Raw genomic sequence first — 16,893 nt, 5'->3', positions numbered from 1 at the left:
TTCAGTTCCCGCTGGGGCACATAACAAAAATAAAAAACAAACAAAAAAAGATGTTCATCTGGGCCACAACGTCAAAAACTACAACAGATGTTTTGTAGGAGGCCATGTTTATTTTCTATGATGAATTTTTTAAATTTAAGAATATATCCCAACTCCAATATTTCCTTGAACTCATCTTTTTGAACCTCTTTAGATACATATAACTAGTACCAAATTGTGGTCATTACTTCCTAAAGTTATTACTATCCTTCATTAAAATAAATAGTTTTCAGGATTTAGCCCTGGCCGGTGTGGCTCAGTTGGTTGGGTGTTGTCCTGTGCACTGAAAGGTTACTGGTTTGATTCCCAGTCAGGGCACATGCCCAGGTTTTGGGCTCGAGCCCCAGTAGGGAGTGTGCAGGAGGCAGCCAATCTCTAAAAATCAATGTAAAACAATAGCTTTCAGGATTGAAAGAGTATTCATTTAATACCCTAGCCCTATATACAGGATGGGGCAAAAGTAGGTTTACAATTGTGAATAAGCACATGAAACAGAGTTTATTCTTGTATTATTATTATTTGTCAATTACTGTATTATTTCACATATGAATAACTGTAAACCTATTTTTGCCCCATCCTGTATACTAAAATCAGTATGTTACACATTCATTCAATGTACTATTTATAACCTATGTTTAGCCTTCAGGTCTCTAAAATGGTTCTGTTTAATTCATTGAGATAGATAAGATTTGAAATCTCTTTTACCACTTTAGCTGCCCTCTTCAGTATTTGTTTGAGTATAAAACACAAAACAAAAATCATTTCTTTCGCTGTAGGCACATGAAGGTAATTTCATTAACAGTTTATAAAGCTTTAACTCAGTGACCATTACTCTCTACCACTGCATAGCCTCACTTTTGCTGATGGTTAAGCTCATTTATAGATCACTCCGCATTACTAACCCTGAGAACACTGGTGGTAGAAGTTACTGCATTCCTGTTCAGTACATGCCAAAGCAAAAACCACCAATAACTACATAATATTAAACAAAGTGTAAACTGCTTATGTTCAACAACCAAACCTTAGGTTTTAAATAACTATCTCACAAATTGCCAAATTAACATCCACAAAAACTATAATAAAAGCATTAAAATATTTTTAAAAGAAAAAAAGGTTAAAAGAAATTCTATGTTCCTCGATGAAGCAGATCTAGATATCAGCAATGAAGACTTCAATTTGTAGATAACAGCACAGTATGAGAGCTAGACTAGACTGAAAAGAAAAGATCTCCAAATGATTAGGCAATATAAAAGTTACTTCTGGATTAAAAAATAACAATGATGAATAAATATAAAGAAGAAAACAGGCACTTTTCTTCTAAAAGTATCCCACAATGGTGTTCCCACTGATCAGAAAAATATCAAGAGTCAACCTGCAAAAGAAATACTCTATTTTACTCAATTATTTCTCAAAACCTTTAATAGACTAATATGTTTTTGAATTTCAAGGGAAATATATTTATCAGAAACTCAAATTTCCCAAGGAGAAGTTTAAAATACTACATCAAGCCCGGCAGGTGTGGCTCAGTGGACTGAGCGTTTGAGTCCTGGTCAGGGTACATGCTTGGGTTGTGAGCTCCATCCCCAGTGGGGGGCTTGCAGGAGGCAGCTGGTCGATGTTTCTCTCTACCCTCCTCTCTCTCTAAAATATCACTAAAAACATATTTGAAAAAATAAAATACTACATCAAACTAATTTAAATTCCATCCTGCCAAAGTATCCTTTAGGCTGTTTTATAATTTATTAAAGATTTAGAAGCAAAACAATAATCATGTCTCAATTAAGAGTCTTCTGATTTTCTATAAACATCTAAAGAAGCCAGCTGGTAAGTAATCATACATAGCTACACAAGTAGATTTTAATAGTTATGTGTAATTAAAACATAAAATGAACTTGTCAAGACCCCCTTGATAACAGACCCCAAACACTCAATAACATACTATTCACCACTCTCAACTTATTATTTTGAAATATTTTTAAATGGCAAGAAAATGTAAGAAAGAACACCAACATTACATACCTTTTAAGTAAATATACCAAAAAAATTTTTTGGTATTTATTTTTTTTAAAGAGAGAGGAAGGGAGAGGGAGAGATAGAAACATCAATGAGAAAACATCCATCGGCTGCCTCCTGCATGTCCCCTAGTGGGGGTTGAGCCAGGCATGTGCCCTGACCAGGAATTGAACCAGTGACCTCTTGGTGCATGGGACAATGCTCAATCACACCAGCCAAGCACCAAATGTTAATATTTATTTACCTTTCCTTCTCTGGCTCTCCATACAAATATATATAGTTATGTCTATATATAGAAAGAAACATTATTGTATTCAGAACATTTAGCACTAGGACAATACAATTAACCTAATATAGAGTCCATTTTAAAATTTTACCAATTGTCCCAGGAATGTTCTTTACAACAAATTCAATAACATTTTATAGCAGAGTTATTTTACATATTTTTTTATCATACAACCAAAATTAGTAAAAAGTTAATGGCCAAATAATCGTGCAAAAAGATTTTTCAATGGCCTTTAGAATATACCTGTCCAAATACAGGCTGAAAACAAAAAGAAAACATTAATAGAATTAATGTTGATTTTCTTGATTGATTTTACTTGATTTAATTCCCAAGGCTGGTTTAACTTGGTACTCTATGTTTGTTCATTAATATTTAGCTCCTTTGAATCAAATGAATCTCAAAGAAGTCCATGGCAAAGATCAGACTGTTCAATGAAAATGACAAATTTGGCCTGGCCAGTGTGGCTCAGTGGACTGAACGTGGTCCCATGGAATAAGAAGTCCTGGTTCAATTCCCAGTAGGGGACGTGCAGGAGGCAGCCAATCTATGTATCCCTCTCATATCGATGTTTCTGTCTCTCTTTCCCTTCCTCTCACTCTAAAAAACAAAAATCAAAACATTTTTTTTAAAAGGTGAATTTGACACAATTTTTCTTTTCACAAAAATTGTAAGACTAAAAAAGAAAAGGAAATTTTGAAAATGAAGACAAAATATGTATAAAGGCCATATTCTGTGATCACAATGCAAAGAAACCAAGAAAGTAATAAACATAAGTTGGACAAAGAACTTAAAAATCTGAATTTTAACTCCTGTATTAAATAGGAGTGAATTAAAAATAAACAATGAAGACTAAACTGAATACTAAAACCTACATAATATGTCCAAAGTTACATTTACAGAGAAATTCGCAGCCCTAAATTCTTAAAGAACAAAAAGCAGAGCATACCTTCCACCAAAGACTAAAGACTGCATTTTCCCCAACTGGAGTGGAAACACCAGAGAGACCTCCAGGAGCGGACTAGCAGACTGGCACAGGCCTTTGTGGAGCTGTCTAGCTGAAGAGGCTCCTGGCCCCAGGGTCACGAGGCCCTAGGAAGCCTCATGGCCATGCTGTTTTCATAGCCACACTGTATTACCATTGAGCTGTTTGTACTAAATAAAGTTTCCTTCTTCAAAAAAAGAACAAAAAGCATAAAACAATGCCACTTAAAATGCTTTGGACACTTAGACCAAAATTTTGGCCCATCTATTTCTTTAGATAAATTCAAATCATTTCTAACTGATTCTCATTTTAGATCTATGATAGTTTCAATTAAACAAAAGGTTCAAACTCTAAATCCTGACATTCTCCACAAGGTTATTTAAAAGCTCTTGCTCATAAGCAGTTTTTTTCTGTATATAATTTTTAGATTTCCAAATGAACTTTTACAGTAAAAAAAGTAAACTGCCAATTTCATCCTATAAATATTAAAAAGAAAAGTTCCTAAGTCTGTCTGATTATTGCAATCAGTTGGAAAGCTTTGAATACATACAGATTCCTAGGTCCTTCCTAGCTCCACGGGATCAGTCTCTAGAACAGGTGAGGAATCTACAGATCTCTAAAGCACCTCATGTGATTCTCAAGATCAGCCAGGTTTGGAATGTTGTGAACATTTTACATTAAAATGTAAAAAACAGTACATTTTTTATTATTCTCATCCCCACCTCTTCAAGGAGCTATTTTGGGAGAGCAAAACCAAATCCAGGAACCGGTATAAAAGAGGTATAAATGTATAACAGAACAGTATATAATTTGGTAGGAGAAATCAATGACAAACAGGAAAGGGAAGGAAAGAAAAGGGATGGAAAGAAGCAAAGAAAGAAAAGGTCAGTAAATAAGGAAAGACAAGTGAAACAGAATAATAGATCTTCTCCCAATATTTTACCCATGGATAGAACAATTGATAAGAGTAAGAAGAATATTAAATCTCTTGTGCAAGCAAAAGGGAAAGAATATAAACAGATAGAAATGGTCTTTCAGTAACTGAGACTTCATGTATCCTATGGCCTAGCTTGAGAAGACATCTACTGATATCCCAGGGGTCTCTGAATGATTAGATCTTTACCAAGATAGCTGGTAGTGGGTTTTCTTTCTTAAACAGTTTTTCTTCGTCTACCTATTCATCTCTCTGCCTCTCACCAAATTAAACACGGGAAAGTGAACATATATTTAATTCTGCCTAGTACATTCGACAATTCATGTCCTTAACGTTAAGTCAGTTACTGCTTATAAGAATTACAGATGAAGTTTTTTCAATTTTGAAGTTTGTGTTCATTCATGGGTGAAAATACACAATCTAAGAAGAGCTAGATTAAATAGGGATAAATAAGAGTTTAGATGTCTTCTAACATCTAAAAAACTTTTCAGTCAAATGCAGGATAAGTTTTAATGTCTCTGAATAAAACACCTACATACACCAAGACATAAAGAAGTATCCTCCCTCCTCAATGCTGCATACACATTAACTATTCATGTACCTCAGAATTCCTACCAGATTCCTAAATATAGATGTTAATTATTTTTGTATTCATTCCTGTATTCAAGGCATTCGGCATAAAATGTGGAAAATAAATGTGGACACGTTTAGAAATGTAATAAACTTTCATCAAATGACAACAACTATGCTCTGTATCTCTCTATAAATACTATGGTACAAAAGAAAAACAGATGATCCTCACTTTGCTCTATTATCCACTCCAACAGCAATTGCATTTGTTTAGTCTTGCCCCAAATTACTCAATATAGAGAACTTTCCTCAGTGTACAATACAAGAAATATTAGAAAGTAGCTTCTCACTTAAATGCAAATATATAAAAAGAATATGAAATAAATTGGAATCTTGAATTATCAATTCTTACGATCATCCATTTTGCAGGGACTTCCATTCTTCAGCCTTTCCTTGTTTTATTTGCTGTGTAACTCTACTAAATAACAGTAAGGTTATTAACAAAGATAAACAGTGAAAACAGATTATGATCACTCTTCATCCAATGCTAGGGTTTTATATTAGCCAACACAGTCACAAAATTCCTACCTCAAAGATTTGTTCAAAATTCTGAAACTCCTGTAATCGTGCCTGAAATCCTTCAGCAAGTGCCCCACCTGTAACAGTTAGGTGAAGATTTAAAAACCTGGTATATATAACAAGGTAGGATTTCTGGCATACCATTATTATAAACTATACCTGTATCTGAAAAGGAAATCTATAATGAATACATACCACCTTCTGGCATCCCCTGTGCTTTGTGCATTCTAGCATTAAGAACTTCCTTTGCAGAAACAAAAAAAATACGATTCCGTGCTTCTGAAGGATCCACAACTTTGAGTTCCTCCACCAAAAAATGTAGGCATCTTTCTGTGTGCTGTCTGCGTACCTAGAGCAAAACAGGGTATTAAAAGACTTCTAATAATTAGCCTGGCCAGTGTGGCTCAGTGGTTGAGCATTGATCTATGCATCAAAAGGTTGCTGGTTCAGTTCCCAGTCAGGACACATGCCCAGTTTGTGGGCCAAATCCCCAGTGGGGGAGCATGCACGAGGCGGCCAATTGATGTTCTTTCTTATTCATGTTTCTATCTCTCTCTCCCTCTCCCTTTCTCTCTCTCCAAAAATCAATAGACAAAAACATTTTTTTTTAAATTCTAATAAATATAATTATAACCGATAGCTACAGACCTAAACTCCATTTATGGTGATACCATAGTAATAGTTCCCCTATACTTAACAAATCCTAGTTGTAACTCTAATAATTAAAGTTTGATACATGCCTACAGAAAATCTGTCTCTTACAATAAAGATTCTTCCTTTGAACATCCAATTTAAAATTCTGATGAATCATCAAATACTACACAGCTATTATAAAGCATAGTGTAGACAAATATTAGTGCTTAATGGCATGGGAAGACAATTTTGTATTAAGGATGTACACGATTATACAACAAAGAAATGAAGTGTATACGTATATATATTTATGTAAATTAATAGGTGACATGCAGGCCAACACCTCCAAAAATGAGTGGCATGCTTATTTCTTTATGCTTTTTTAATTTTCCACAATGAAGCTATCAATATCCCTGAAATGAGGAAATAAGTGCTACAATGAAGCTATTTTTATTTTGAAGTCAGGACACAAAAAGTATATTTCACTTCTTAAAAACATTGGGGCCCTAGCCAGTTTGGTTCAGCGGTTAGAGCATTGGCCCGTAGACCAAAGAGTCTCAGGTTTGATTCCAGTCAAGAGCATGTACCTTGATTGAGATTCATCACCGGCCCTAGTCATGCGGGAGGCAGCCAGTTGGTGTGTCTGTCTCTCATCGATGTTTCTCTCTCTCTCTCTTTTTCTCCCCCTCCCTCCCTCCCTGTCTAAAATCCAATGGAAAAATATCCTCGGATGAAGATTAACCACCACCTCCAAAAAACGCTGGGAATTAAAGTGGGGAGAATGCATTAGCTAGAGATTAGAGTTGCAATGTTAGGTTTAAGGATAGCACTTGAGTATTAAAATTAGTACTAAGGGTTAAATTAGTTAGGGTTTGGTAATAGTTTTAGCATTATGGCTATGATAAGAAATCTCTATTTTAATAAAATTAAGCTACTTAAGAATAGAGAAAAACCATCTGTGGGTGATATTTCCTGATTCTCTGATGATTAAATGAGACCCCAATTTAAAGAGTGTGATTTTAAAACAAGAGTTAATACCAGTATGTAATGCATCATGTAAAGCAAAATTCTAATTTTGGGTGTGGAAAGAACAATGAACAGTGAAACAATGAACAAAGAACAATGAAAGCAAATAATCTAATATGTGAACCATAATGAAATAGTGTAACTTTTATTTTATTATTTATTTTCATTGATTTTCTAGAGAGAGAGAGAGAAACATCAATGTGAGAGAGAAACATCAATCAGCCACTTCCTACATTTCCCTTACTGGGGATAGAGCCTGCAACCCAGGTATGTACCCTGACCAGGAATGGAACCAGGTAGGACCTCTCAGTCCATGGGACAATGCCCAATCCACTGAGCTACACTGGCCAGGCTGATTTGTACACTTTCTATTATGTTATACTTCAATAAATAATTAAAACAAAGAAAAAGGAAGTTTCACGATCTAAAATGATTAGAATAGTACTTTTATAACATAATTTTCCTTCAAAGTAGCTTAATACCTGTCTGTAGCAAATACTGACTTCAGATTGTCTATATTATTTTCTCAAGTGAGAGAATAGCTGCTTATGATGTACTCTACTATAGGCATATAGCTTCCATATAGATAACAATGTACATGACTATATTTCAAATATTAAGGAGAAAAAAACTTACATCTTCCATATATTCTGGCTCTGATGCAGAGGCATCCCAACGATTATTCAGAATGAAAATGTTAGGCTTGGAAAGTCGCTCATTTACCTTGTGAAAAAACTGTTTTTCCTGAAAAACATCAAATGGCCAACAATATGTTCACTTTTAAAACCTTTTAAAAATATTTTTATTTGTAATTAAGGCTTTCTTTTAATCTAAAATTTGGAACCATTTAGACAAATGATTAACACCCATTGATAAAGGATCCCAAAGCACTGTAAGCATTAAACTTTTCAAGGGAGACACATTATCTAGTTGAAATTATGAAAAGCTTCATAAAAAAGGAAGTGGTAACAAAGATGGGCTTGCAAGTACTGATAACAGGGCTTTTTAAATCAAAAAGTTAGAAGGGAGTGAAATTATGGGCAAAGAACAGCATTAACAAAGGCACCAAAGTCAGAATATACCACAGTTTATCCAATTCCCCAATAATGATGTTATTCTAACACAGATTTTAAATATTAACCTATTTTTTATACTATCAAGTTATAAACAACTGTCAGTGTTGTCACAGCAGCCTGGTCTATGTGATACAGACTGGGTTATTGGCCATACAAACACTAACAACATTTCGACAAAACAGAGGTATTACTGTTAACATCTAGGTTATAATGGTGTTTAGCCACCTGTATGCTTTTGATGAATAACAACTTTTAAAAATAGTAGTATAGTTTTAGATATTAGATTATCTAAAAATCTGGAAAGTTTCTTTGGATGAATCTGGCTCTGGAAATTTGGGATAAATAATCTTCTAAGTTTGACAGTAGTTTAGTGTATACACAAGTTAAGCTTGGAGAGGGTTGACAAAACTCAAAATAGAAAAGCTTTGTCTGCCAGACTGGGGGTGTGAGTGGTGTGTGTGTTGTGTGTGTTTTGTGTGTGTGTAGTGCTGTACTTTATTCAAGGGACTTAAGTCAGTAGGTATTCTAACAATTCTGGTGCCCATTCCTTCTGAAACTGGCAAATAACCACAGTGAAGGTCAACAACACACATGTATCACACCTGAACTCAAAGATTCAGTAGAAGCTAATGCCATCAAAGCCTAGACTGCTATTCAAACCCTAGGAACACTAGAATAGCCCTTTCAGTCCCCTGGAGACACAAACCCCTTCGTTCACCCTTGACATTAGAAGTTCTTTTTTTAATCTAAGATTTGGATTTCCCTCACTGTTCAGTATTAAAACAGACACCATTTCATTTCTTTCCACTAATCATAGTAATACGATTAAATCCTACCGTGTTCATTAATGTTGATTCAGAGTTGGCAACCAAAACGAAGACATCAGCATCTACACAAAACTTATCAATCCAGCTATCCAGCTCTGTAGTGACATCTGTACCTGGACTAATGAAAACAAAATAAAAATTATATAACATTTCTTTTTTTTTTTTCTTTTATATCCTCACCCGAGGACATTTTTTCATTTTTTTGTTCAGGTAGAGTGGGAGGGAGAGAGAGGAACAGAGAGAGAGAGAAACATCGATGTGAAAGGAACACATCGAGTGGCTGCCACCCGCACGACCAACCAGGGCCGGGAACAAACTGCAACCGAGGTACATGCCCTTAGCGGGAACCGAACCCGGGTCTCTCCAGACCGCAGGCCGACGCTCCAACCGCTGAGCCAAACCGGCCAGGGCTATAACATTTCTTAAAGACAATTTTAAAAACTTTTATAAGTAAGTCTAAAGGATAGAATTTCGCCCTGGCCGGTTTGGCTCAGCGGTTAGAGCGTCCACCTGCGGTCCGGAGAGACCCGGGTTCGGTTCCCGCTAAGGGCATGTACCTCGGTTGCAGTTTGTCCCCGGCCCTGGTTGTTCGTGCGGGTGGCAGCCACTCTATGTGTCCCTTTCACATCAATGTTTCCCTCTCTCTCTCTCTTCCTCTCTCTCCCTCCCACTCTGTCTGTACAAAGGATGGAAAAATGTCCTCGGGTGAGGATAAAAAAATAAATAAATAAAAATAAAGGATAGAATTTCTATCATTCATCAGTATGAAGCCTAGGAGATTTATATTACTTCCTCACTTATAAGAAAGCACTTTTGGCAAGGTGAGATCCTGTGCTGTAAATCATTTGCCATATTTATTCTGCTAACAAGAAACTCCCAAAGCCTATCTATCCAATTGACAACAAAAGCTAAAAAAATTTACTAAAGACAAATAACCATGAAATCAGATAACATGGTTGATAGTTTAATCTCTTTTTAAGAAAAGAATCTCTTTTTTTTTAATCCTCACCCGAGGATATGTTTTTATTGGTTTTTTAGAGAGGGGAAAAGAGAGAAACACCATGTGAGACACAGGGAGTAGTTGCCTCCTGCACACACCCCAATCGGGGCTGGGAATCAAACCTGCAACCCAGGTATGTGCCCTTGACCAGGAATCAAACTTCAGTCCTCAGGGTGATGTTCTGCCTACTGAGCCACACTGGCCAGGGCTGATTAAATCTTGAACAATGAAAAGCTATATGAGCTGTCCAGCAAGTTATTTTGGAAAACTTGGTCTCAAGAATAAATTTATTACTAGTTTTGAAAATTACCTATTTAGAATTCTCTAGCTAGGAACCTACAGACCTAGCCACTTACACAAACTATGAAGTCAGTCTATAGAAACAAAGAAATAAGACAAAAGTGGCTATCCTTGCAATTTCTTGTAATAGAGTTAGATTGATAACTTGACACTTTTGTGATATCATTAAAATACAAAGAGCAACACCTTAACTGTTCCTTAACAATCTAGAAAATGAGAACAAAGCAACAATCAAACATTTAAATTTTCATGTACCACATGCTAAATCTAGCAGCATTAGTATTTTTAAAATTTTATCTTTATTGTTGAAAGTATTACAGATGTTGCTCCTTTTTTCCCATTGATCCCTGCCCTGCCTTTACAGCACTGTTGTTTGTGTCCAGTGGTTATACATGTATGCATATAAATTCTTTGGTTTAACTTTTCCCATCCCCTCCACCCCCCTTCCCTCTGAGGTTGCAAGAAGCATATTTTGTAAATACACCTTTACAAAAAGAAAACACAATTCATATGTAATTTTACCTGTCTACTAAAACCAGGTCATCTCTCAAGAGGGCACATTTTGCTTTTGGCCAAAATACATGTACAAGAGAGCCAGTTTTCAAGTCTTTGTCCATATGCAGGGCATGGGCCAGCTGATTAACTGTCTAAAGTGGAAGGGAAAGAAAAAAACAAAACACTTACTTATAATAAATTGCAAAAAAGTTTAAATACTATGATTTGGTACAACATTTACTTTTGCAAATATGCACAAAAGACAGATCTTTAAATAATTTGAAATAAAACCATCTGAGAATCTTGAGAAACCTGTTTTAAGATTACCAAATAGAAAAAAAAAAAACATACACACACAAAATCTGGTACCCTTAAAACAGTTTACTCATATCATTCTGCAAAAATAATCAGGGCTGTAAACATTCTAAATGCCTCCAAAAATGAAACTTTGGCAATGGAATCCTGTATCAGCCCCTGAAATTGATATGGCATGTAGAAAAAGAAATCTGTAATATATCAAGGGGGAAAAAGCAAATCAGGAAATAGCACATAATATAACACTTTTCTGTTTTAAAAATACAGAGAAACACAAATTCAACTCTAGACCAAATGGTTTCCACTGGTTTTGGGAAGTGTGTGTTTTGTTTGAAATGTTTCTTTTTGTCTATTTGTATTTTCTGACTCTTCTAAAATTAATGTGTATTGCTTATAAATAACAGGGAATAGAAGAAATGTCACTAATTAAGGAAAGGCATTAGCACATATACCTCTATGGTTCATTTGTGATCTATATAAAATTTTAAAGGGAAACATCTATTTTCAAATGGGCAAAATAGTCCTAATCAGGCCTGAAGTGACTCTCCATCATAACAATGTGAGATAGGTTTTTTTTTAATTGCTTTCAGAAACTTTCGGATAGAATTATAAACTTATGCTAAAATCTTGATGCCTCACCTATAAAATTAAAATAAAAGCACCTATTTACAGAACTGTGGTGAGTTTTGAGTTATTACAAATACTGAGAACAGTTCCTGGTACACAGCAAGTGTTCATTAAAGTATTAGCTATTACTGTTGCATTGCTTTTACTAAGAAAACTATTCAAGCACAAACACAAGACTCAAAGTCTACACCTTAAAGCAGGCCACTACCTGAGGCAAACAAATTTAAATTTGGGAGTAGGGGAGGAGTAAAAGAACACGAATGAAGAGGACTGGAAGTAGAGAGCACACATCAGGAAAAATGAATGATTACCTTAAAATATCACAGCACACTTGACTTGAGGATCTAAAGCCACAGGTAGTTTGAATTCTAATCTGCTAAAAATCTTGATTACACAGTGAATCCTTCATTTGTATGGGTTAAAAGTTTAAAAAAAATTTTCATAAACTTCATCTCATTCCTCATAACTAATCTGAAGGGTATGACACAGACTGAGTTACCTGACATAGATCAACTAGCAAACTCAAAGCACAAGAACCAGGACCCATGAATTCACCTACAATTTACCAAAAACTAAAATGGCATGGATCTTCAAATACTGAACTTCTGCATTTATGGGAGAGAAGTTAAGACTTAAGAGAAAGTGACCATGCCCGGCCAGTGTGGCTCATTGGTTGAGCGTCGACCCATGCACGAAGAGGTTGCCAGTTCGGTTCGGTTCGGTTCCCTGTCAGGGCACATGCCCAGTTTGTGGGCCAAATCCCTAGTTGGGGGCATGCAGGAGGCGGCCAATAGATGTTCTCTCTCTCCTTCTCCTTTCCTCTCTCTCTCTCTAAAATCAATAAAGAAAAAAAAATTTTTTTAAAGAGAAAGTGACCATAGTGAGAAACAATGAATGCCTTTACCAATAACTCCCATATCCGTTTTTTTAGCTGACGGAATCTAGTGGCACTGACTGAATACCTTAAGAAATTTATGAAAGGCAGTGAATTGTTATTGACCCTTATCTGATAAAGCTGTAACAGTTATTCATAAATATGCTTTTTAAATACTCCAAATGTAAAACAGTTTCTAAAACCCACATTTTTAAGTTTTCTTTAAAAACACTTCAACTTTCATTGGGACATTATTTTAAAAACGTAATAAACTTTTTGTTTTTCAATCCTTACTCAAGGGCAACCTTTTGGTGCACAGGACAATGCTCAACCACCTGAGCCACTCTTGCCAGGCAAAAATTTAATAAGCTTTTAACTTATATTTTAAGTTAAGGACGGGGTTTCTTATCCCAGTAATTTAACTCTGAAGCTAAATAATTTTAGAGAATTTAAAATATTAGTGACGGCTTTAAGAGCTATGAATAGACATATTAACGGTTCTTCCATCTCCAGCAATGCAGACTCTTATAAAATTTTTTAAAAGAACTAGGATAGTGTTTGAGATACATTATGTTGCTAAGGTCAAATGTAATACCTTCACACTTTTTTTTTCATCTGATCCTTCTGTCATAAGATAGGCTCTATCTCCATCGGTTCCTTCAACACTCAGTAAGCAATTGGTTGTATGGCCAATCCCACTAGGGAGGACTTTATCCCACAACATTGCATTGATAACAGAGCTCTTCCCACTGCTTGTCCTGAAGAACAAATATACAAATCATAAAAAACAAAACATAACAATAAAAACTTTGTTATTTTACTGGGTCTAAGACAGACTTTTCTAGAATTCAAATTGTGTTAAAATTTCACCAGATGGCATTTTTCATGAAAGACTCGACAACCTGACTTTCACAAATATTAGCAATGTACATTTCAGAAAGATCAAGTAGAAGAAAACAAATCCTACCTTTCCCATAAAACTATCCTTGACTTCTCTTTCTTGCTTCTTGTGGCAATCTGAAATCACAGCCTCAAATTCTGTGACATACCCACCACAAGATGTAGTCTGATGCCCCATGTCCTTAAATCTGGGCTAGACCTTTTTCACATCCACAGCTGATACCTATTTCTCCTTCTCAAGTAGGACAACTGAGGTAACACCCTCCAGAAGGTCTTTTCCTTCCCACTCCTATTCCACCTTAATCTTTAATAAACCTACCTCATCTTTCACTCTCAGAGGCCCTGGAGAATATGGTTAAGTGGAGAAGTAGAACGATAAAAACATAAACAAAAACAACAAAGCCCTGTAAAACTATTTTAAAAGGACATAAACAGGGTGCTTTAGTAGAGAATAACTGAGAAGGAATATTTTAATAGAGAGATAAGGGAAGGTTTCTAAGGTAGTAACATGTAGAATGAAAGCTGAAGAAAGAGAAGGAGCCAGACACACACAGAACAAGGCAAAGAGAATTCTAGGTACATGAAATTGGAAGTGCTAAAGTCCTAAACTAGGAAATAACTTAGAAGGTGTATAAAGTTTAGTGAGTACATAAATGTCCATATCAGTACATAGCAAATGACATTTCAGTAACTAAGTATGAACCTAGTCATTTATCTTTGCATCCCTGGTGCCTCCGAGTGCATTGTACATAGGTAACAAATGATCCCTAAATGAATCCAGAAGCTGTGGCAGAGATCACTCTATCCCTCTGGCTAGTTACATTAAGAAATGACACTTCCTACTCTCTTTCCTGGAATTCTGGGGCTGAGAATCCTTTTGGAAGACATACCTGATAATCAACAAAAGCTTAAAAGAGTAAGTCACAAATTATGTATATCATTTTCTTTATTTCTATTCTTATAACTGGTCAATTCTTAAAGATGAGCATCCTTAAAAAGTAAAAATGATTGACCTTTATAAAGCTTCATTTTATATCAGGAGCTAAAATGAACAAATTATCTTACATGCTAATAGCTTTAACATTTAACAGAGCCAGAAATTGTTGTGGGGAGCAGGGGGAGAAATATCACTTGCTAAAATATCAGAAACAAAGCTGAGGTTATGAAAGGAAAAGCTGATTTCTGGAAACTATCCTTGAGAAGAAATAATAAAGGATTACCTGCCAAAAAAGGCCACTTTCATGTGTCTCCGAGACAGCACCTCACCAATGATGGAAAGCTTGTTTTTATACCCCTGTATTTCTACTAGATCATCCTCAGTAGCTATTCGATCAAGTTCTGAATTCTTGTATGTTGCTGCAAAATAGGAATGGTATAAGAAAAAGTGATAAAAATGAATATTGTTAATTATACAATGGAACACCTCAGATATGCATGTATTTTGGCTCTGTTCTATATTAACATGCCTTTTGAAAAGTAAAAATGCCCACATCTGAATATTTGGTAAAAGGTGAATGCCTCCTTGTAATGAGTCATAAGAATCATGCCCAAAAGAATATCAAAACTATTAGACAGGGGCTCAGTCAAAAGGGTATATTTATTATTATTCATCTAGGTCTCAAAAATACAAAACAGACTACTAAGACAAAAATATATTTCTGAACAGAGGAATTAGAATATGCACCTATTATTGTCCCATCCTGACTGGATCTTTAAATCTTGAACTGAGATGAGGAATACACATGCTAAGAGTGAAGTTTGAATGGGCACCCCCAAGGAACAAAGATATGGTTCAAAGAGGTCTCCAAGCTAGGTAAGACACTGATACCCTATCACTTCTTGTCTGCTGCCTACAGGGATGACACAAACAACAACTCATTTCACATGAAAGAGAATTGCAGACTGAATCCCATCCCAAGGATAAGGGTAACTGAAAAAGCCTGGGTTTGAAAAGTAGAAAAGTCTTTCAGTTTTGTTTCTATTTAGGATTATACATGCATATAGTTTTATTTTTATCATCTCATTTTGCAGATAAAAACATTCATCTGGCTACCTGAATGGTCCTAATTAGAGACAGACAATGATACAGCTTGCCCAGTACTCATCTAATTCAACTTTAGCTTTACACATATCTCATCATACTTTTCAAGTACATTTTTAAACTGTGTGTAATTTGGTGAATAAAGTAGAATTACATTCACCTTTGTTTTTCATTTTATTCTTGTTCTATCATGTTCTTTTTGATTTATTTGTTTTGTCTCTTTTTGTAACTTTTTTCTGAGATTCTAAAAACCAGTAAAATCAAATCCAGATTTTATTTTATTTCTAATTCAGATTTTAAAGCTGCTATTCACTAGCTCCTAGCATGATAATCTATAACCAGCTCATTACAAAGAAGATAATCCATTTCATTTTCACTTCCTATCAACTGTTTTAGAAAAAAACACTTTAAAGTCACTGTTCTAGTTCAAATTCTTCCCAAACTGTAAACATAAAGGTTCTATACCAGTACTTTTTTTCCCTCACTCCAACAAAACAAGTCAGGTTTACTGATAGAGACACAATAATAAGGCAAGACCTCTACCCTCAAGAAGCTCAAAATCTGGTGAGGGAGGGTTAGGAGGGAAAAGGCAAGTTTGATTCTATCAAACTATCAAATGTTTCCTGTCACTGGAGAAGTTTACAGAATCCTCCCTTTTCATTGTACCCTTGAAGGTCAGATAATCTTTTCAACAGTTATCTCCAAGGCAGTAATCCCTAGTAAGCCACCCACTCCTATCCACCTTTGTTTGAACAATTACACTCATTTTAGGAAAACTTTTTTGCCCTTTCCCACCACATTCCAGCCTCAGAAGATAAAATAGGTCTGAAATCTTGGCTTAATTAGTGAGTTGCAGTTTTGAAGTGAAGCTGTTTCATCTTGAGCCTGAGGTACTTCATCTATAATACTGGAGTACTAACTGTGGGCTGCCTGATTTTTAGTCAGGGCATTTACTAGCCGTGTGATCTTGAGCAAGTTGCTAGACTTTTCTGTGCCCTGGTTTTTTTAATCTGTAAAATAAGTGTGATTAAAAGATTGCCTCAATGTTGATATGAGGATTTGAGCTATTAATGTTACTAAAATGAATTAATAAGTAATTATAATAAAATTAAATTTACACAATTTAATTATAATTAAGTTAAAATTATATAATTTAATTTAAATTTTACTTTGTACAATATAAAATGAATAAGTAATGGTTTTAATGCATTATTAATATAATAAAGTGCTTAGAATAGTACATCACATACAAGTACATATTTCTTAGTTGTTAATTAATACCATTTAATCTGCCTCCTCTGGAGGGCAGAAATGGATTTTATTTGGCATGGTACCTCTCATAGTATATAGCACAATGCCCCTATGTATGTGTTCAG

The 16,893-nt window shown here is 35.2% G+C and overlaps 1 protein-coding gene across 4 annotated transcripts in view; it reads right to left on the bottom strand.

Annotated features, from left to right (window-relative positions):
• Nucleotides 1-16,893, bottom strand: part of MFN1 (mitofusin 1) — a 33,979-nt gene that overhangs the window by 15,744 nt on the left and 1,342 nt on the right. For all 4 annotated transcript variants that reach the window (XM_036242400.1, XM_036242403.1, XM_036242401.1 and 1 more), the window contains exons 3-9: nt 14,697-14,832; nt 13,172-13,334; nt 10,788-10,912; nt 8,975-9,083; nt 7,699-7,806; nt 5,599-5,752; nt 5,413-5,480 (exon numbers count right to left, since the gene is read on the bottom strand). In XM_036242400.1, coding sequence (XP_036098293.1) covers nt 5,413-5,480; nt 5,599-5,752; nt 7,699-7,806; nt 8,975-9,083; nt 10,788-10,912; nt 13,172-13,334; nt 14,697-14,832 — 863 coding nt within the window. The remainder of the gene's footprint in view (nt 1-5,412; nt 5,481-5,598; nt 5,753-7,698; nt 7,807-8,974; nt 9,084-10,787; nt 10,913-13,171; nt 13,335-14,696; nt 14,833-16,893) is intronic.

The sequence above is a fragment of the Molossus molossus genome, unplaced genomic scaffold (assembly GCF_014108415.1).
Source record: "Molossus molossus isolate mMolMol1 unplaced genomic scaffold, mMolMol1.p scaffold_m16_p_5, whole genome shotgun sequence".
Classification (NCBI taxonomy): domain Eukaryota; kingdom Metazoa; phylum Chordata; class Mammalia; order Chiroptera; family Molossidae; genus Molossus; species Molossus molossus.
The sequence above is the reverse complement of the archived record's forward strand: the minus strand, read 5'-3'. Positions and strand labels throughout refer to the sequence as shown.